This window comes from Antechinus flavipes, chromosome 6 (genome assembly GCF_016432865.1).
Source record: "Antechinus flavipes isolate AdamAnt ecotype Samford, QLD, Australia chromosome 6, AdamAnt_v2, whole genome shotgun sequence".
Taxonomy (NCBI): domain Eukaryota; kingdom Metazoa; phylum Chordata; class Mammalia; order Dasyuromorphia; family Dasyuridae; genus Antechinus; species Antechinus flavipes.
The window spans coordinates 155521742-155544107 of NC_067403.1; the positions used below are offsets into that span (position 1 = coordinate 155521742).

At 31.2% G+C, this 22366-nt stretch overlaps 1 protein-coding gene across 4 annotated transcripts in view; it reads right to left on the minus strand.

Moving 5' to 3' along the window:
• The window catches only part of HERC3 (HECT and RLD domain containing E3 ubiquitin protein ligase 3), a 163222-nt gene that overhangs the window by 90785 nt on the left and 50071 nt on the right, over positions 1-22366 (minus strand). For 3 of the 4 annotated variants that reach the window (XM_051964905.1, XM_051964903.1, XM_051964902.1), the window contains exons 11-18: positions 19127-19251; positions 18530-18592; positions 16583-16694; positions 10619-10808; positions 8750-8913; positions 6507-6620; positions 821-844; positions 635-724 (exon numbers count right to left, since the gene is read on the minus strand). In XM_051964905.1, the coding sequence (XP_051820865.1) occupies positions 635-724; positions 821-844; positions 6507-6620; positions 8750-8913; positions 10619-10808; positions 16583-16694; positions 18530-18592; positions 19127-19251 (882 nt within the window). The remainder of the gene's footprint in view (positions 1-634; positions 725-820; positions 845-6506; positions 6621-8749; positions 8914-10618; positions 10809-16582; positions 16695-18529; positions 18593-19126; positions 19252-22366) is intronic. The other variant, XM_051964904.1, reaches the window with a different exon arrangement.

Below are 22366 nucleotides of genomic sequence, written 5' to 3' on the forward strand. Positions count from 1 at the left end.
GCTTGGTTTAGCTTTTTCTTATAATTTTTATAGCAGTTTCTCATGTGAGTACAATAAACAATTGTTTTAGTTTAAGTTATGGTGAACTAAAACTACTTAATGAAAAATGTGGTCTCTAAACTGATTTGAAATAAAGTAATTAGAACTAATTGTTTAATCTACAACAAAATACCTTCAGAATTATCAACTTCAAAAAAATTCAAAATAATAAAAATTCACATAACTTCTGTTCTTTAAAAAAATATATAACACACTCTTACTCAAATTAAAATGTCAGTCCTGTATCAGTAGCATGAAGCTTCCATTAGAAAAACACCCATAGCATCAATATAAGGAAAAGAAAAGAATTTAGATACTTTGTCAGTGTTAAATCAAATTATTTAGCTCTGTTGTATTTGCAAATATAACTATAATAAAAAACACCTATAATTTAATACTTCTTTGAACAAATGAAGCTTTCCAAGTCTCACTCTAAGAATTACATGCTATAAAATTAAAAATAAAATCCAACATAAAAAATAATTTGGATAACTATTTAATACTACAGTGGAATTAGGCCCCTAATGTTTTCTATTATTATGGAAAAATTACAATGTAATTCCATAGTGTATGAAGATATTTTTGGAAGTGTTACCTGCATCTGCAGTTCAGCATCTGTCTGCAACATTTTGGTCTTAGCTTGAGCATCAAAGACAAATGGATAGGAACAGAGAGTCACAGCATCCTGAAAAGAAACATATTATTATTGGCAATATTTGAAGTATAGTGGAAATTACTATGTCAAAAAGGCAAGAAGGGGAAAAAAAGAAGAATTATGTACCTGCATTATAGATGGTCTAACTTTCTGTGGAAAGAAAAATAATATAAAATATCATTCCTGTTTTTCAAAAACCCAGCATTCCCTTCCATCCCCTTAAAAATATCATCAATGTCATATACCTACAAATGCCATTTATTTAATCAAAACATCATATCTGACCATGTATAATTAATACATCTGCAGACTGACTGAATGTCTGGTTGAAGAAGCAGGTATTATGAAGCTATCTAAGGGAAAATTATAAGGAATAAAAAGGGCAAAAACTATTTAAACAATCTTATACTACAATCAGATACTTAAACCACTCTCAACCAATGAAATATTTCCTTTTCCCAAAGTTAATTATTTTTAAAAAATCTACAATTTACTGTGGTAATTTATACTGGCAATTAACTTTAATTATTAAGTATACTCAAGAGGAGATAAATTAAATGAAACATACCAACAACAGCTTTAAATTTTTAGGTTTCAGCTCAGAAAAAAAAATTCAGAAAATATTTTGGCTTCTTCAAATAAAAACACAATATAAATTCAAGTATACTGTAACACTGACAGTTACTTTATCCCCAAGTTTTATTTAAATCCACCTACTCATGAAATTTTATTTCTTTTAGGTGTTCTTATATGATTTGTTCAAAGTCAGACAAGGAGAAGTCAGATGAGTAGGAGGAGAACCAATAGAGAACAGTCATGAAAATGAAGTGGTACAGTTGATAGGCAGAAATGCTGGCTCTGGAGTCAGGGAAAACGAAGTTCAAATCTGACCTCATTCACATAGATGAGTGAACCTTGTCAACTTAACCTCTGCTCACCTCAGTTTCCTCATAGGCAAAATAATTACACCTACCTAACAGAGTTGGTGTGAGAATAAAATGAGGTAATATTATAAAATGCTTTGCAAACCTTAAAGTACTATAAAAATGCTAGTTATTTACCCAAGTCATTGATAAATATATTCAACAAAACAAAGTCAACGGCAAATCTTTGATAAGTATCACCAAAGACTACTCCGGTCAAGTTGACATAAATCTATCAACCCTCTCTGGTCCAACTTTCCAAATTCATATAACCATACTACCATTTTGCCCAGAAGGAAATAGAGGGAGACAACCAAATCTTCTACTAAAATGCAAGTATGTTAAGCCTTTTCCACCTGACTCACCAGTCTAATAAACCCATATTAAAATAACACAGAGAGACAGACATGAGATTAGCCTAGTATGAATTGCTTTTCTTAAATTACATTGATGCCTTGTTTTTATACAGTATCTTTCCCCAGTTAAAACCAAACCACACACACACACACACACACAAGATTTGACAGCATATACATTCTTAATATCCCACCACATTATTCTGAGAAATTGATCATTGCATTTTAGCATAGGTTTTATTTACACGACTTTCTTCATTCTGTATACCATTATCCTGGCTCTATTTTCTGTTCTGCATGAGGTCATATCAATTTTCCCATATTTCTCTAAATTCTTCATACTTATTTCTTATGGTATCACAACATTACATTCACACATAACAATTGATTTTGCTACCCTCTAATCAATAAAATTTCCCAGTTTTTTTGCTACCAAAAAAAGTGGCTATATATATTTTGGTACATTTAAGGACTTTCCATGTATCTTTGACTTCCTCTGGGGTACAAGCTAGGTCAAAGAGGGGCATTAACAGTCACTTCAGTATCTTTCCTTAGGCAATTCCAAATTGTTTTCAAGAATGGTCAGATCTAATTCACAGTTTCACCAAGAGTATATTCATATGCTCTTTTTTCATAACCCCTCTAACACTACTTTCAACTTATATCATTTTTGCTAATTTTATAAATATAAAGTAAAATTGGACTTGCTTAAATTTTCATTTCTTTCATTTAGCAATTCCTTTAAAATGCCTTTGTATTTGAGTCATTAAAATTCTTAATTTAGCAATTTTTTTAAAGTATATTTTAAAAAAAAATTTTTCCCCTGATTACATGTTAAAACAATTATTAACATTCTTTTTAAAAATTTTTGAGTTTCAAATTCTCTCCTGTTCTCCCTTCTTTCCCCTGCTTGAGAAGGCAAGCAATTTGATATAGGTTATATATACTTAGCAATTATTTTGAAAGCCATTTGTTGATATCCTTTGACCATTTATCACTTGAAAAATAACTCATATTACATTCATTATTAAGACATAATACTACATGTATTAATACCCATATATGCACATATATATGCATGTTTCTTTAGATAGCTGACTTTTTTTCCCCCAGGATATTTGATATAAAGTTGCATTCATATACCTCACTCCCAACCCTGCCAATCAACATTTTTTCTCTTACTCAAGTTACATTTATTTTCTTTCTTTTTGTAACATGTACTCCCTGATTAGTTACAAAATCTCCCTGTAACATTAGTTCTGAAATGTATCTCCTTCTGGCCTTAAGATTTTTAGAATGTGACTCTTCAAATTTAAATTACTTATTCATCTGCCACTTTTCATAAAATATAACATGAATGCTGATCTAAATCAATTTTTTCCATCAAACTGCTTTTCAGTTTTTCCAGCCTCAAAGAGTTTTTATAAATACATTTTAATATACTTGAAGATTTAGCAATTTAAAATTTGCTTCATTCTTGCTTCCCCTTTATTTCCTTTAAGATTCAAGATATTGTGTTCCTCCAAATAAAGTTACTTCTTGGTTTTGTCCATTTTTTATTTTTGGCAGTTTCATTGGCATAGTACTAAAATCCATGCATTAATTTAGGTAATATAGTCATTTTTTATTGTATTGGTCCAGCCCACAAAGGTAGTCCCACTACATTTTCTGCTACATAGATCAGACTAGTTCTCTACCCTAAATTCCCCATGAGACAAAGAAGCTATTAACATAGTTTCCTAGTCATCTAAGGCAGAGGTGACACAATTGCTCCTGGTCATAGTGCCAACCAACCAGATTAACATGTAATTGAGAAATGTTTAAGAAAATAAATAAAAATACAATGCAACAATGTTATTTTGTAGTTTTCTAATTCAGTATGCTGTTTCCATTAGAGTTTGATACCACTATATCAAGGTGAGAGGAGTGGTCTCTACATGAACCAGTGCTATATCCTTCCTGAATATCTTTTCCATGCTATTGCTAAATAATTTCCTATTATTGATCTTTTGATGGACTATGAGGGTCTTATTTTACTATGAGTCACTACATCATCCTGTCGATCCAAACCGACAACAAGTATCTGTCCAGTTACTTAAGTTTTCCTTTATTTTGGTTGTATTTATATTATGTTCTGAATGAGTCATGTAGTTTATGGCAGTCATTGCAAGTTCTTAAGAAGGGACTGACTTTGATGTAATCACTTTAGAAGAGAATGGTTATCTGTGAAGTTTAAAATATGTCAAGAAGTATTTATTAACTGCCTATTATAAAGCAGACACTATGCTAAGTGCTAGAGATACAAATAAAGGCAAAAAACCAGTTCCTGCTCAAGACCAAAGTTGAGTCCCTCATCATTTCTCATCTGATTTAAACATTCTGAACTGTTTCAACAACCTCTTTGTTCACTACTATGTTACAATGTTGACTCATTGAGATTTCAGTTTACTCAAATCTTCAGATCTCCTTCTTATCAACTGCAGTATAATTTCACCTTCCTCATTCTCCTTGATCTACATAAGATTAAACCTGCCTATGATTAAAACATATTATTTCTATATCCTGAGCCATAGTATTCCAGAAAGCTAAATCCAATTCTTCAAAAAACCTTATCAGTGACCAAAAATACCATTACTTCTAATATTGCATTATGTGTCTCTTAGGTGAATATATTTTTCTCTATATTCATACAAAATAATTATACTGCTTACTACTGAGTGATAGAACGGAACAATGAATGTTAGAATCCTCAAGTTAAAAAAAATGCACTAGCAGGATATAACATCCAATATAGTTGTACAGAGGCATATCCAAACTGATGAAGCAAATACAAAATTAGAAAACATAGCAGGCCCTTATTTTTAGCTTTACTGTAGAAAAGTAATAGCACTGGGAATTAGGTATCCAACTTAGTACTTCTTCAACAGATGTAGACTGCAAAGCCTAAAAGATGATTTTCACAAGTTGTTGTCACCAAAAGTTCATTATTTCACCAAGGCAGCTCAGTGGATGAATGATAGAATCTACTGCCAGGGCAGACTCTTAACTCTTTCCAGTTCTGAAAGATCTACCAGAGCTTAACACTTCACTCAAACAGCCTCTGAGAACACGAGTCCATGCCATGTGATAAAGGGATAAATATCAATGCATATTAAGTTTGGGTAGCTACTAAATTTCATATCCATCTGCCCCACAATTCCCTCTTTCTATTTTCTCTTCTAGAATTAGTCAAATTTGATCTTCCTCTACTTCTGACTGAACACTAAAGTTAAATGCATCACTCTCTCAGTTGGGATTCTCTATTGTCATGCAGATTGCCAATACAAATAAGATAAAAACTATTTTGTACTAAATGTCTCTTTGCTGGGCATGAAATAAGAATCCAACTCTTTCTAGAATGTTCTATTGACTAGCTTATGTGCATTACTTGTGTTTTTATGTGTCCCATAACCACATTTATGGGTCTCTTTAGGATAAAATTTCTATATAGATCCTGACACGGAGCAATAATGACTGCATTCCATTCAAATAAACATATCTAATGCCTCAATAATTATGGAAATGTATTTTTAATAAGGTTCAATGTCAACTGGTATTGGCATATAAGAAGTTTTTAAAATAAGATTAGATTTAAAAATTTTAAGCAACTTTATATAAGGATTGTTTTGTTTAAAAGTAAAGATGTTATCATAATATTTTTTATTAATTATTCTCATGTGAAATAAACATTATATTTGAGAAAATAAAAATTATTCTTTAGATATCAAAAAAGATATTTGTAAAGTATACAACAGACCATACATTATTTTCAATTCATTTTTTGACCAATAACTGCAATATCTGATATGAGGGGTGATTATTATCCATTAAAGAACTAGCTGTGCCTTGAGCAGCTAGTTATCAGCCTTTAATAATAGTCTTTAAAATGTTTAGTGTAAAACTTCATCTTGCTGATGAAATTTTAAGGAAAACCAAAGCTCATTTAAGCAGTAGTAGTAATCAGAGTCCTAATTAAATAGGAATTCAGCACTTAGCTCCTTTGAAATATTTCATTTCAAATTAAAAAGTCAATGGAGTATGGGGGGAGAGGGGGAAGAAGAAAGGTACTTTTTTTCTCCTATGAATAAATGGAGGGGAAAAGAAAAGGGAGAGAAGGGCTACTGCTGAGTTGCACAAGACCTTAGATTAAGCTTCTTATTTGATCAACTTGAAAATCTATATAATTTCTCCTTAGAAAGCACATTTTACAAAAATCATAAATACATCTTAAAATTCAAAGATGAAAATGCTTAGTTAAGTTAATAATATATGATTGTTGTAGAATAAAATATCCATTTTACCTAATTTGATATTTTCATTAAAATTTAAATATCTTGTTTTTGATGATGGTAACTAATTTAAACTTTTTTTAAAAATTTTATCTTGATAAACAGGATAAAAGAAAAAATTCCTTTTAATAACTACATGACACAGAGGAATCAAATCAAAGAATGGGGAAAGTCATGACTTTAATAATATTATACAAATTCTTACCATTCCTGCTTGATGTAAGAACCACATAAGATAATCTTCCTGAATGTCCACAAGATGGGAAATTTCAGGTATGTAAAACTTGTCATATTCCACATGTTTCACTTTCTGGTTTACCTTAGAGACAGAAGAACAAAAACAAATGCAAGAGATGATAACACTATTATTAGCAAAGAATTTTTATTATAACAGTAATCATAACAATAATAAAATGAAAGAAGATGATAACAGTTTCATTAAAAAGCCTATGGAAATACTTTGGAACAAACATTCCCTCACTGAGCAGTTGAAAAGTGTTAGCAGCAGGAGTGTGCTGATAAATTTTTAAAAATCAGCTCTCCAGAAAAAAAAAAAAAAGAATATACAATACACTTTTAGTTTTAATCTGCGTTATTTACATTTTCTTCATCACTTTCTCTCTCTCTCTCTCTCTCTCTCTCTCTCTCTCTCTCTTTTTTTTTTTGGCTGAGGCAATTGGAATTAAGTGATTTGCCCAGGGTCACACAGCTAGTATGTGTTAAGTGTCTGAGACCAAATTTGAACTCAGATTCTCTTGACTCGGGCTGGTGCTCTATCCATTGCACCACCTAGCTGCCCCTCTTCATCATTTTCTTAAATCTACTTAATCAAAACAATAGCTCAAGCTCTGATCCTCAGCATTTCGTGATTTCTGAGATGTAAAAGCTCTCACTGAAAATTTAACAATCAGCTCTAATGAGTCAGTTCAAATTGGCTCCCACACACTGCTGGATAACAAAACCCACTGGATTTGTAGAATGTAACCAAAATTACTTTAGCATCAGACAGAGTTAATGAAATGTTTAAGATTCAAAGATGGATTAAAAGAGTGTTCCACAGGCAATGAACTCAGGCAATATGTCGACAGAGATGCATAGAATAGCTTAATCGTGTGGAGCTATTTAAAGATATGGATCATTCAGACAATTACTATTTACTAAGCATTTAACTAAGTGTCAGACACTGTGCTAAGTGTTGGGGATACAAAGAAAAGTAAAAGACAGTAACTGCTCTCGAAGAGTTTACAATCCAATGGGAAGAAAGCAATTATAGAAATGATAAACAATAGGTCATCAACACTAAAACAAGACAAATTATAATTAAAGAGTGGGTATTTATCAAACAATGAAGATTAAACAAGGAGATAGTTTAAAATAAACTATGCAGCACATTATCACAGTTTCCAAAAATTTTAAAATGCCAGATACCAACAGGACAAAACGTTGTGGTCAGCATTATACTTCAGAAGTGCACTATCTCTAATAAACTAATAGATAATAAATTTTCCTATTTCAAATACAGATCCCAAAATAGATTTTGTAATTGAACAGATTATACCAGAAACAGATTATACCAGAAACAGATTATTAAAACTATTACCCATAACTGCCAAGATATAACCTAATACATAAAAATTTAATAAAAAAAAATTTAATACATCACACCATGGCAATATTTATAATTCCTAAACTATATGGAATGAAAAGTTTTCAAAAGAGAGATCTAGGAGAAGATATTAAAAGCAGGCAGTAACAAGGGGAGGTATATGTCACCATCCTGTCTGATATTTTCCCAAATATGCTGTCAGTGGGCTTCCTCAGATGAGCTTTTATTCTGATAATTTCATTCATTTTCAAAATGCAGTCTTTTTTTTTTTTCCCATCTGTATAATAGTCCATAGAACATTAAGTCTAAAATAGTAAAACAGCAACTTGTTCCAGGACTATATCTCATCAACATTGAAAAGATGAGAATAAGATATTAATAACAATAACAATTACTGGCATTTTAATTACAAGCTTCCAAAACACTTTTATATGTATTAGTATCAACTTCATAGGAATGATGCAAGGTTCAAATGAGATGACATGAACTTCACAAACTATTTTATAACACACACCAGTTATTGGTACTACATTTGATCTTCACAACAACTCTGTTGTGTAAATATAACAGGTATGAATCTCAATCTATAGATAAGGAAATTGAGACTGGGGTAGGCTAAATGACTAGTTACAAAACTAATATGTATCAAAAATAGGAGTCTAGCCTCATTCCTACTAATCAACTCTATCCACTTTCTTGGAAGTCTCTTTGATTTCCCATGTGGATCTTGATCATTTTAAAGGTGCTATCCAGAGTAAGCCAATTTCAATTATATTCAAGTAATTCAATAGTGTTTACCTATTATCACCGTTTGCCATTAATCAGAGCCACTTCGTACTTACCTTATGCAGTTTTTCCAATAGCTTGAGTGCTGCTGTTATATAACTGCTAAACAGAACAGGAATCAACAATGTTTTTCTTCCACTCAGGAGATAAACTACTGCACTTTTATAAAGGTCTACTAGCTTCAAGAAATATCTTGGGCACACCTGACACCACCAGTTATCTTTAAGGAAAAAATTAAGAAAAATTAAATATGTAATCAGTAATTAAAAATCAGGTATTCATGGGTCTCAAGAAGTTGCCCTATTAAGAAAATATTATTGAAATAAAACTAAATTCTGAGAATCACAAAAATCGTAGAATTTTAGTGTTGGAAGAAACCTTGGAAAGCACTACAAATCACAAAGGGTCTTTTTAGAAAACTAGCAGTATAAGTTCTTTGGAACCTCATTATTTTCATTTTCATATGCTGTTTCTCATACAAACCATTTTAGAAACTAACAAATATTTGAACTATATATAAGATTTCTATAAAGCAAGAGCGGTTCTCGCATAAGACAGACACTTCCTGCAAAAACAATAACAAAAAATACATTTAGAGGATCATAGAAGAACAGAGTAAATTTTCTTTATTGTTATTACTTCCTCCATGATCTTAACTCCCAAACTATTTCAGTTCTTTGCTAGAAGATTAAATGCCAAAACAGATCCTGCAAAGTCAAAAGTCATTTTTGTTTGCCTTATTGCAAGGCAAAAACCAGACCAAAAGGTTGTTATTCCAACTTCCTATCTTTGATACCACAACCTGCTAAAATAAGGTTCTGCCAAAACCAATTTATCCAACTTTAGCACAGGATTAAATTTCTGATCACAACTCTCCTCTATCCCTTTTTCCCTTTTATGAACCAGCTTGGAAGAACAGAAATCCAGTATATAGGCTTGTGAGAAGGGCTACAAAGAATTCTTTTTAAAAAAGTTTCTTAAAGAAATTACAATATTTCTGGCATTTTCATTATTGTTAATGTTATTCCTTCTGCAAAGAGTTATAATCTTTTGCCCTCTCCACCCTTACTTCTTTTTTAAATGTGATGACTGAACTCCAGTAATATCACAGCTCATCTGAAGCATGAAGCAATAGAATTAACACTTAAAATTAATTAACATTTAATTAATAAATTAACACTTTAAAACTGCTTAAGTGTTAAGTAATTAACACATGAAAATAATGAAAAGGAAGAAACTCTGCATTTTATTTAAAATATCTCAAATGTCATTCCTATAAAAGACATTCTCCAATTCACAGAGGAAGAATATCATCTAAAAGTAGCCATAGTCTACATTTTAGTCAATTCCTCTTTTCATGGGAACTTCTATATCACTCTCTTCAATCTGAAATTAGACAGGTGAAAAATGAAAACAATATAAGACAGCACTTAACTTTCTGAGACAGTATTCACTACTACCAACTCATAAAAACCAAAATTTTATTAATACCTCAAGACCAAGAAACACTCATCTAAAACTATTTCAAACAGCTTCTAAACACTATCAACTTAGTGTACTTATGGATCAGTAAACTCATGCATCAGTAAACATGTTTACATAAAGCATGACTCAAAGATAGCTAAAATAATTATGCAAGGGAGTAAAAAGGTGAGATTTTTAAAGAACTCTAAAAAGGGAATCTGAATCTTAGCTTAATTTAATGTTGATACCAAAAAAATTTACTACAGCCAGGGTCAGAAAACACGGTTTGAATCTCTGATACTTATTATAGCCAAATCATGTAAAATCTTTGGGTCTCACTTTCTTTTCTGGCAAAGCAACAGTATAGAACTATATGTCTCTTAAAGCCTCTTAAATCTTAAGATGCTATAAAATATGAAGCAGAAAATAATGTAGCAATTAAAGTATTTTGTAGGATTTACCTAAGACTTTACTAGGGTTTGCATCCAGTCGTAGAATAGCCATTGCCAGGGGAAGGGTTAATGTTATATAATATTTAGAATCCTGAAGTAGAGGGAATTCAGGAAGTATTAAATAAATTCTCATTGCTTCAACATCTGGTGGTGAACTGGACAACTGTGGAATCAGGAAACTTTCAAAGCTTTTTAAGATCTGTAATTAAAAAAAAAAAGTAGGGGAGAAGACTGAAATTAATTCAAGTGTATACACAAAAAGGTCTAATTATTTCCCAATATTTGTGTGGGATATCCATATCTCCAACTGCAAATACAATTCTCTATTATTCTCTGTAGTGTATACACTCACTTTCATCCATCCTTAACAACACATTTTGTAGGAAATTAATCCTAACAGGAAAAAAAAATGAAAGGAAAAGAAAACATGATGGTTACAAAGTAAAACACAGAAAGTCAACAAAAAAGGAAAAGTGACTTCATCAAAGGAATAAAAGACCACAACCTTACCTCAGAATGTTAAAACAAAGAAAATGAAATTGTGCATGTGCCTGTAATTAAAATCCATACTTCTATATAAAGAATTTCTATTTTTATTACATTAAAAGCTATCATTCCAAATACCCCAAAATTCTCTTTTTTTGAGAGAATAAGTTGGAAATTTTGTACACAACCTTTTACCTTCACAAGTGAAAGGGAACATGGTGGAGTGAACAGATAACCAGCTTCCAAGTCAAAAATATGTGGGTTCAAGCCCTGAACTATAAACTGCTCAACTATGTGATCTTGGGTAAGTCACCTTAGAGTCTCAGCGCTCCCAGGCAATTCTCTAAGACCATACAAAGTAGAATGTGTATGTCATTCACCAATAAAATCACAGGTCTGGTTGAAAAACAAAATTATTCTTTACCTTATCTATGCCATTTGTATTGTGCTACACTATTGTCAAAATAACCAAGACTCACATATTTGTTGAAATTCTGTACTATTAAATAAAGAAATAAAAAACAAGTAAACAAAAAACTCTCTTGGATTTCAACTCATACCTATTAAAAAAACTGCCAATAAAGACAAAAGACAAAAATAATAACTATTAGAAGGGTAGTGGGAAAATGGCACTAATGCTAATGGAATTATGAATTGATACAACCCTTCTAGAAAATAATTTGAAATTATACTGGAAAAGTCACTAGTTCATAGTCTTTGATTCCCCCTACTAGATTCAACACTTGAGGAGGTCAGATTTAAAAGAAAGAAAGTCCCATGAATACACAAATACTTACAGTAACACTGTTTGTGGTAGCAAAGAACCTGAAACAAAGAGGGTGCCCATCAATTGGGGAATGGCTGAACAAATTTTGGTATATAAATTTAATGGAATATTACTGTGCCATAAGAAATGATGAATATGAAGAATTCAAGGAAACTTGGTCAAGATTTATATAAACTAATGCAGAGTGAAGTAAGCAAAAGCAAAATCAGTAAAGAATTTAAATAATAATCCAAAAGAACACACACTGAACATCAGAACATTGACCAATTCAATGATCAATCATGATTTCTGAGGACTGATAGTGAAACATATCCCTCTCCTCTTAGGAAAGAAGTTGCAGACTGTATAGATGCAGAATAAAGCATCCTTTGTGACATATGATTAAAATGCTTACTTGTTTTGCTTAACTGTATTTCCTCACATTTGGGGGTTTAAAAGAAGATGGGAGAGAAGAAATTATTTGGGAATAAGTGATGTTGGAGGGAAAATATCAATAAAAAACATATCTTTTAAAAGGAGATCAAAACTAAGTATAATCCTGGGTTTGAGTTCTATATTTACATATTTCAAAATGTATTATACTTCAACGCATTTTTTGTTTATAGAAGTCAAATTATTAAATAGAGTTAAATATAATTGTAGCTCATAAATACTTTATCCATGCATAAACATGGGGCCTAATTCAAAAAAGTATCAATTTCATTGAAGATTTCTGATTGCCACCTGTGTCTACTCCATTTTTGTAATCAGCTATCACTCTAATTTCTCCATGGGTCACTGTTGTTAATATAAAAAGTTTCCCACTTATGCTTTTTAAAAACATGTTAAGTTGTGATTTTTTATACATGTAAGGAAGAACAAAGGAAGCAAAAGCCTACAATCTTGGCTATACAAAAGGCTGAGGCTGGCAAACATCTTAAGCTTGCCAGTCCTGAGTGCAGCAGAACTAAAATCAACAAATCAACTATTCGCACTAAGTTTAACATCATTATTATTAGGTCCCAAGAATAGGGACCACATCAGTTGGGGAACGAATGAATAAATTATGGCATATAAATATAATGTAATAATATTTTTCTATAAGAAATGACAAGTAGGCTGATTTCAGAAAAACCTAGAGAGATTTACATAAACTAATGCTAAGTGAAGTGACTAGAACCAAGAGAATATTGTACACAGCAACAACAAGATTATGTGATGATCAACTGTGATGGACTTGGCTCTTTTCAACAATGAGATGATTCAAGACAATTCCAATAGACTTATGATGGAAAGAGCCACCCGCATCCAGAGAGAGAACTATGGAGATGGAATATGGATCAAAGCATAGTATTTTCACCTTTTTTTTGTTGTTGTTTGTTTGCTTGTTTTTTTTTTTCACCTTTCGATCTGATTTTTCTCACGCAGCATGACAAATGTGGAGTATGTTTAGAAGAATTGCACATGTTTAACCTACATTGGATTGCTTGTTGCCTATGGGAGGGGATCAGGGGGTAGGGGAAAGGGAGGAAGAAAAAGTTGAAACACAAGATTTTGCAAAGGTGAATGTTAAAAAACTGTCTTTGTATGTATTTGATAAAATAAAAAGCTACTAAAAGGGGGGAGGGGATTTAAAAAAAAATTTAAATGGAGGTCATAAGATTTCCTAAGGAGAGTCAAACTCATGAAGGTCAGAAACAAAAAAAGTCAAAGATATTATTATGCTGAGGAGAGCAATAGGCTAATGAACAGCTCCTATTTAAAGCCAAGTCAAAGTAGGGAGACACAGTCTTTATTTTTTTTTTCTTTTTAGGTAATCAGGGTTAAGTCACACAACTAATTTAAGAATTTAAGGTCAGAGTTGGACTCGAGTCCATCAGTTGGACCACTGCACAACTTACGTGGCCTAATATGCACTCATATGTATATATGTATATATGTATGTATGTGTATTTACATGTATACATACAGGCATATATAGTCTACTCACTATCTAACTTCTTTGACCTAATATATTATTTGCTTCTTCTAAGAATTAATTTCCTCTTCCACAAAAATGAAATGTTTTTATTTTTATTGTTTAACAGCTACCTCCTACATAAAGCCTGATCACTCCATACATAGTGCTCTCTTCCCAAAAATTTACCTCCTATACATTTTGCACATACATGTGTACATATAATCTGACAATATATGTTTTTTGAGAATAATGACTGTGAAGAAAATGATTCATAAATATGATTACAATTACCTTTGAGATCACCTTAATAAGTTTATAATCTAAGATCAATCAGGTACATTTGAAAGATGATATTGTTCTACATGAAATGACAAGCAGGCTGATTTCAGGAAAGTCTGGAAATATTTACATGAACTGATGCTGATGTGACCACTCATAGGAAACTAATTGTACTGGAAAGACAATATTAATAGTTTAAATGATGTATTGCTGGTTTTTGGTAGTAACTACAAGTATCACAATCCCCAAGCACATTTGAGGATAAGGATAACCTAAAGATCAAAGTTGTTGTTAGTGGAATCTAAAGCATTTTCTATGGAAAATATGAGTTGAGGGATTAAGATGGAAATGACAATACATACCACAGGGCTTACCAGGTTAAAATTAGGACTTCCCTTTATGGGGACATGTTTAATAAATCATGTTTATTAAACAGTACACCCATCTTTGATTCCTAACAGCTTTAACTACTTGCTAATGTGCAGCAAATGATGATTGAATAGAACACCTATTAAAATTATGAATACACTTAGAGAATATAATCCACTATATATTAGATAAAAAGTTAGGGGAAAAAAATTATCTCATACAAAGAAAATTGGATTGAAAATCAAATTCTACAAAACATCTTGGGAATGAAGGTCAAATTCTAGCTTCATCAATGAAAGATTAACCTAATATTAATTAACAGTAACTTTAACTTGGTTTAATTCTTCTTCATTTTTTAATATAAAAAATGGGAATATCACCCACTCTTTTCTTTTTTTAAAAAATGGATTTTTAAGCATGCATTAATATGCTGAACAAATTTTAACTAAATAACTTAACTAAAAGAAGCCACCTCACTAACATTTCCTTTTAGTCTCTTCATTGGACTGTCTTTACTTTCAGTTTTCTCCTTTCCTTGCTAAGTATGTTCTTGATTTCTATTTTCTTCAGGAAAAGAAGAAAAGCACAAAAAAAAAAAAGAAAAGAGAAACTAGAAGAGAAGCTTGTGATAGGGAAAAAAGAAACAGAATCAAAGGAAAAATGAAAGCATAGATCCCTAAATTAAAGGACAAAAGGATGGAGAGAAGCAAAGAAAAAAATTTTAAAGATAAGGTTGATATAGTTCCAATTTATAACTGAAGAAGGCATTAAAATATAACAGAAGAAAGAATTGAAAGAAAAAAGAATTGGAAGCTGAATGGAAAAAGAAGTTGCCTGAGACAAGTTAGAGTCAAATTATATGGATATGCATCTTTCTTTTTCTATTTATTGGGAAATAAATTCATTATTCATTATTGAGAAAATCACTAAATTCCACCTGAGCTCCAGTTTCCATTTTTGTAAAACAAGGATAATATACCACCTACCTCACAAGATTAAGAAATTCAAAGAAGAAAATGTAGTCTGGAAATACTTTACAAATTTTAAAGTACAATGCAACTATACAACCAGAGCATTATTATTTTAGGGCTCAACTGAATAAGTTAAATAAATTTTGCAAAGTAATCTTATGCCTATTAGCTATTGTCATTAATGGGAAACAAACAAACAAACAAAAAAACATACCCATATCTTAAAAGGCTTAAAAATATCTATAAATATATTTATATATATATAAATATATGTGTATGTATATATTCACAAAACCAAAAAAAGACATGATAGATCATTAACACATTACTAGAATAATTACTAAAAATAGCAGCCTTAAAATCTTTTAGCAGTCCAAAAAAATATCCCAAATTGAAAATCAAGCTTAAAAAAAAACCCCACTGATTTTCATGAGGTCAAAGGTATATTACCAGATTATAAATTCCATGAGCCTTTTGTGCAAGGTACCTTCCCAACCTTAAAACACTTTAACTAAAAAAAAAAAAAAAAAAAAAAAAAAAAAAAAAAAAAAAAAACACTTTAACTACAATTATTTATTTTATTTTAAATGTCTTAAATATAAACATATGACATTGTACCCAATTTCATTTTTCCTTCTCCACAAATTATACTAGGCTGTGTTTAAGAATATGGTTAACTCAGATCAAATTCTACTCAGAAGCTATTTGCAGAGGAGAAGATTTTTGGAACACATAGGTTAGTAGAGAAATTAAAAGGTGAAACTGACTTTCAAAATCATAAATTTCAAAATAAAAAAAAATTAAGTATATAAATCATCACTTTCCTTTTACTGCATTTTTCTTTCACAAATTTTTTATGATTTATTATTTCATTTACAAAGCCAACTCCCAGTAAGGAAATTCTCTCCACCAGTGCAGATATAACTTCTACAACTGACAATGTTAGATAGATTCCTGGAGGCATTGAGAGGTTAAATGACTTACCCAGTGTCACAAAGCTAGTATGAATCTCACCTCCTTGATTATATGACAAGCTCTCTATCTCATACACCATTGCTGCTTCTCCTTATAAACTTAATGTTATGATATACATAATACTGTTGCCTGAAAAAGAGAACAATTATAAACTATAAAGAACATACCTGTTCTAGAAGCATCGAGTGCTGAGAGTTCATTAGCTTCTCAAATAATACTCTGGTAGAATCAAGGTCAATCCCTGGAATTTTGGGACTAGTTTTAAAATGCTCATCAATTCTAAAATGAACCAAAAAGAATATACACAAATGTATATCTATGAAAAAAAAAACCACAATGTGCTGAAAAGGACCAAAAACAAACACTCAAAATGGTGTTATGAATATAGAAATGTTACCATTTTTTACCACAGACACAAACTTTCTTCAAAATCCAAAAGAAATAATATGCTTATGTCTGCATAAAGTTTCCCTTCATTCACACGTTCAACAATTCAGTGTATTCTTGTTTAAGGCCACATAGTGAATTGATTAGTTTCATCCTAGTAATCTAGTATTAAGGAATGGATTACAAAAATAGTTGATCCAATCTGACAAAAGTTGATAAAACAACCAGAATAATATGACTGGATCAGCCATTTTGGCAATTGTAATCTAACTTCATGCTCCATATACCTAAACTTGTGTTAGATTTTTGTGGAATCATTATACATTAGCTTTATATTTCATGTTTATCTTTTAAATTTGTGGAATAAAACAAGCATTTGCATAATACAGTACAATAAAAAAGAAATTGTACAAAAAACTGCAGCTCTCCTGTACACAACTTGCTTTTAAATATATAACAAAATTATCAATAGATATTTAATAAATGTCTGCTACATGTTTAATTCTGTACTAGGCAAAGGATAACAACAAAATTTAGATAAAACATAACCTCTATCTTTGTTGTCTTATTAGAGGAAAATCTAATGGAATTATAAGACAACACAGAGTTCTTTAATTAATAAAATATCCCATGTTAAGTGCATAAGAGACACCTATTTATGTCTAATGGTAGCCATGGCAGAAGGGTGGGGAAGGAGAGAAAAAAAGGAAATATAATTGATGTTATTCATCAAAACATGAATATCAATATATCTTCATGATAATTTTGTTATATGTTTTAAAAATTAAAATGTATAAAATTTCTAATTTTCAAACTATAAGGTGAAGAAGAATGTTAGATATGTAAGACAATGAAAAGCTAGATACCATTCAAATATGAATAGTCAAAACATTAAAGATACTCATACTTAAAGATATAAGAAATTAATTTAGGACACAACCCAAAAAAGATAAAAATTGAGGAAGAAATGATAGCTATCTTCAAATGTTAGAAAAAGACACTGTCTCCACTTTAACTAAAAGGCAGAATAATGGCTTAGAAGTCAAAAAGATACATATTTAAATTTGATGTAAGGAAAAACTTCCTAAGGATCAAAGCAACCAAAAAGCAGAATGGGTTTCTTCTTAAAGTAGTATATTTTCCTTCATCTTCTTAAGTGGTTGCTAATTAGGTATGCTATAGAGAGAATTTTTGTTCAGATATGTGTGAGGTTAGATGACCTCTGAAGTCCCTCAGCAGATTCTGTGATTTTTTTCAATAGTAATGTTGAAAGAAATAAAAACCTTTATTTTTCATGTAGTTATTTTCCTCTGAGATGTTTAAAAAAATCTATAAGCAATAATTTAAAATGTTCTTAAAAAAAAACCAAACTGGTTTTTAATTAAGATATTCTAATACAGGGGCAGCTAGGTGGTGCAGTGAATAGAGCACAAGTCACTTAACCCCAATTGCTTCAGGAAAAGAAAAAGATATTCTAATATAGTAATAGTTTTTAAAAGTCATTCTTTTAGGCAGCTCTCAACATCTGCCAGCTTTTCAAGAGTCAGCACTGCTCCTCTGATGGTCTCTATTTCATATTATTGGGCAATCCAACTTTAGTGCAAAATCATCCCCTTTTCCATTGAATTAGCATCAAGTCCCACCATAAAATGGAACACATTAACCTTAATTCTTTTTCTGAACTATCTGCTTTCCATACATTTTTTTAAAATCTCCAAAAACCTTACTTTTTTTCAAGAAAACTTCCATTCCAACAGGCAGCTGAGGACAATATTTGCAGAACACCACTGCTTAAAATAAAAAAAAAATAAAAGGTGTTAGTTATTATAACTACCATGTAGACATGAATTATCAATAATACATGTTTGGGTCATATTTTTCCTACTGGCAGCTTTAGTTTTCATTTACTTGCTCAAAGATTCATAAAATTTACAGAGAAATATTCTAATAATACTCTGGTGATGTCATATGACCACCATGGAACACCATAAAGTCTAAAGAATAAAAATTTCTGGTGATCCATAGGTCACTGAAGAAACATACAGCAGGTATAAGTTGGCTATAACACATTACCAATTGTGGAGTAGAAATGATTAAAAAGGAACGTATGTGAGAAGTAGTTGGGTCAGCCAAGTAATGAATAGGTGACAAATAATCATAACACTAAATGACTTGGAGGAAAGACTCCAGCATACTCTTTCTATTAATGTGAAAAACAATTCCCTAAAAGATAAAATTTCATCATCCCTATTACTTTAAAGGAATACTAAATAAGGAAATAACAAAAATCTCTCAAAAAGTAATGAAAAGATAGAAACATGTACTTGATTGAATTGGAGTTGCTATGCTCTGATAGTTTTTGTCTCCAAATAGCTATAGTTTCATCATTTATTAAACTGGTATACTGTGCTTGATTCATAATCCTGAAGTCATCTGCAGGAGAGGAATTCTGTAATACATATAAGATAACAAGAAATGACATATTATGCTTTTATATTCTCTTTCCTCCTTTTTCTTCTCATTTGCATTCAACACATTCATATCTTTCCACTTCCTTTGCCAACACAATCAGGGATTCTCCTTTATGTCCCTATTTCAATAATCATGATTGTACCTCCTTCTTCCAAAATAAAGTATGTTACCATATGAGAAGAAAGAAACCTCGTAGATTCCATGGACACACAACCTTAATTTCAATCATTCAGTGCCGGGTTTGTTATAAGAAATGGGGTTCAACAAGGGAGAAGGAGATACAGAGAATACAGAAGTAATATCCTTCAAAACACCAAGCAATGGTTGTTGTTACATTCTCCCTATTCAGAGAAATTAATAAAATGAAAAGGAATATCATTTCCTAAATTATGTGTGTTCTCCTCATCCCAAAAAACTCTTCTCTACAACTTCAGACATTGTCAATCAATGACAAGCTTGTTTTATATTCCCCAAGTTCCTTAACTTTTATAATATTACAACTATTTCAGTACTCCTTCTACCTCTCTGATCACTCTTTTCTTTTCCATTACTTAAATATGAATGTACCCTCATGGGTTATCTTCTCTCTTTTCCTTGACTATCTCAAAAATGCCCAAATCTGTATACATTATCTTCTAAATCACCTTAGAGTTATTGGCATCTATTCCAAATCATGTTCTTGGATTGTCTTCTCAAAAATATCCAAAAGTAAAACTAATCACCTTCCTCCAAAGTCTCTCTCTTTCCATGGAATTATCTATTACAAGTGATGACACCACTATCCTAACAAAACATCCAGGATTAATATTATGTGTATTTTTGGTTTTTTATAGGATTTTCTGACTCCTCTGACTGTGAAGACTATTGGCAACTATTCGGTTGCCAAGCCCTATTAATTGAACCAAAACACTGTTTTTTGCACCTGCCCCACCAATCCATTCTCAATCCAATCACCCCATGTCACATTCTTGTCATCTCTTTCCTGAACTATTATAACAGCCTCCAAACAAGTTCTCCTCTCTCCAGACTGCCTCTTCTCCAACCCATCTCTCAAATCATTGTCTGAGGACACTTTCTAAGGCAATATCTTAACCAAATCACTGTTCAAAAATTCCATCATTCCCCACTCTCTATCATATATAAATTTCTTACATTGACATTCAAAGTCTTCAACAATCTCATTCTTTGCTTTACCTACCCCATCTGCTTTATTTCATTGCACTTTCATTTTATATATTCTTCTTTCCAGCCAAAATGAACCACACAGTCTCCATCTTTGTCCTGCTTTCTCCCATCTCTTTTCCTTTGCTCATACAGACCCCCTTATATCTGGAATAGTTTTTTCCCAGAGCTGAATCTTGTGAAATTTCTCTCTTACTGTAGGGTCCAATTTAGAAGACAACTTTAATTTGAAAATTTCCTTGGTTATCCCAACTAAGAGTGATTTATTTTTCCAACCTTCAATTTCTCATTAGACATTGCCTTAATCTCTCCTTTGTAATTCTCCCATTGTCTTATATTATATTTATTTATGTACATGTCTTATTCCTGTATTAGATTTCAACTTCTTGCATCCCCTATGCCTCAAACACAATGTCATGCATAAAATGTTACATTTTAACTCCATAATTCTATATCCCTCTAAGCAAAATATGAAACATCACCTAGTTGATATACATTTCACTGGCATAGACACTTCCTCCAAGGATAGAGATCATACTCTCTTTAGCTTAGTAATCTTTGAGAGTTGCTCTGGCTGAAAAGTTTTTCACCTCAAAGTCAACAATGTTGAGACTGTCTACACTTTTTTTTTTCAATATTTTAACATTTTTATTTAAAGTTATGAGTTACAAATCCTATCTTCCTTTCTATTCTCCCAACCTAAGAAAGTGAGTAATAAGATATATGTTAAACTTATGCAACTTTTAAAATTGCATATTATTCATTTTATATAAAAACACAAATAAAATGAAAAAATGAAAGAAGATTAAAAATACCATGCTTAGGTCTGTATTCGATCAGTATCAGTTCTTTCTCTGAAAGCAGACAGTACGTTCATCATTAGTCCCTTGGAATTGTCTTGGATGACTGTATTGCTGAGAATATTTAAGTCATCCACAATTATTCACTGAACAATATTGTTGTTACTGTGTACAATGTTCTACTGATTTTGTTTACTTCATTAATGCATCAGTTCACATAAGTTTTTCCAAGTTTTTCTGAAATAATCCTTCTTGCCATTTTTATAGCACTTTTTATAGCATTTTTATAGTATATTCCATTACAATAATATATCAGTCTGTTTAGCCATTCCCCAATTGATGGGCATACTTTTGATTTCCAATTCTTAGCTCTTACAAAAAGAGACACTATAAATATCTTTGTACAAGTAGGCCCTTTTTCTTAGCAAAACAACTCTTTTGACTATACAAGTCATTTCATACTAAGCCTATCTTCAAGACCTTTCCAAATGTGTAGGATCTACTAGAGGTCATGGGCCTTTGAAAATCCAAGGTAATCTTCATATTATAACATGGAGTTAGACTTTAGAGAAGATATGACCCAAGGAAAATGGAAGGGGAAAAAATGAACATTAAAGTATCCATCTATTATCAATTCACACAGAAAGTCAAAGCTGCTTTTTTAAATAGATAAACACAAGTATATTTAAAGTCAAATTTCTCATTTTTCTCATTTCCCAGGGCTGAGAATAGAATGCTTACCACCATATGGCAAAAAAAAGGTAAAAAATATTTCTTCTTTGATAATTTTCCTAAATTAACAAGAAAATAACTAGCTTTCTACCATTTGTTTCATGGTAAACTATTTTACTGAAAAAAATCAAGGAATTTCTAGGTAAGAACACAAAACTGTCACAAGTCACAATTAATTACATATAGAAATTAATAACTGTATTTTTATATATACACATAAATAATAAAACTAAAACCAACACAAGATATCACTATCTATATTGCCTTCTACAAAACCCTGCTCAAACTTGTCATTCAGCACAGGATTTTAAAATACCATCTAATGGAAAAAAAAGATTTATGCTCTAAATGCAAACTTAATCATGACCAGAGTATCCT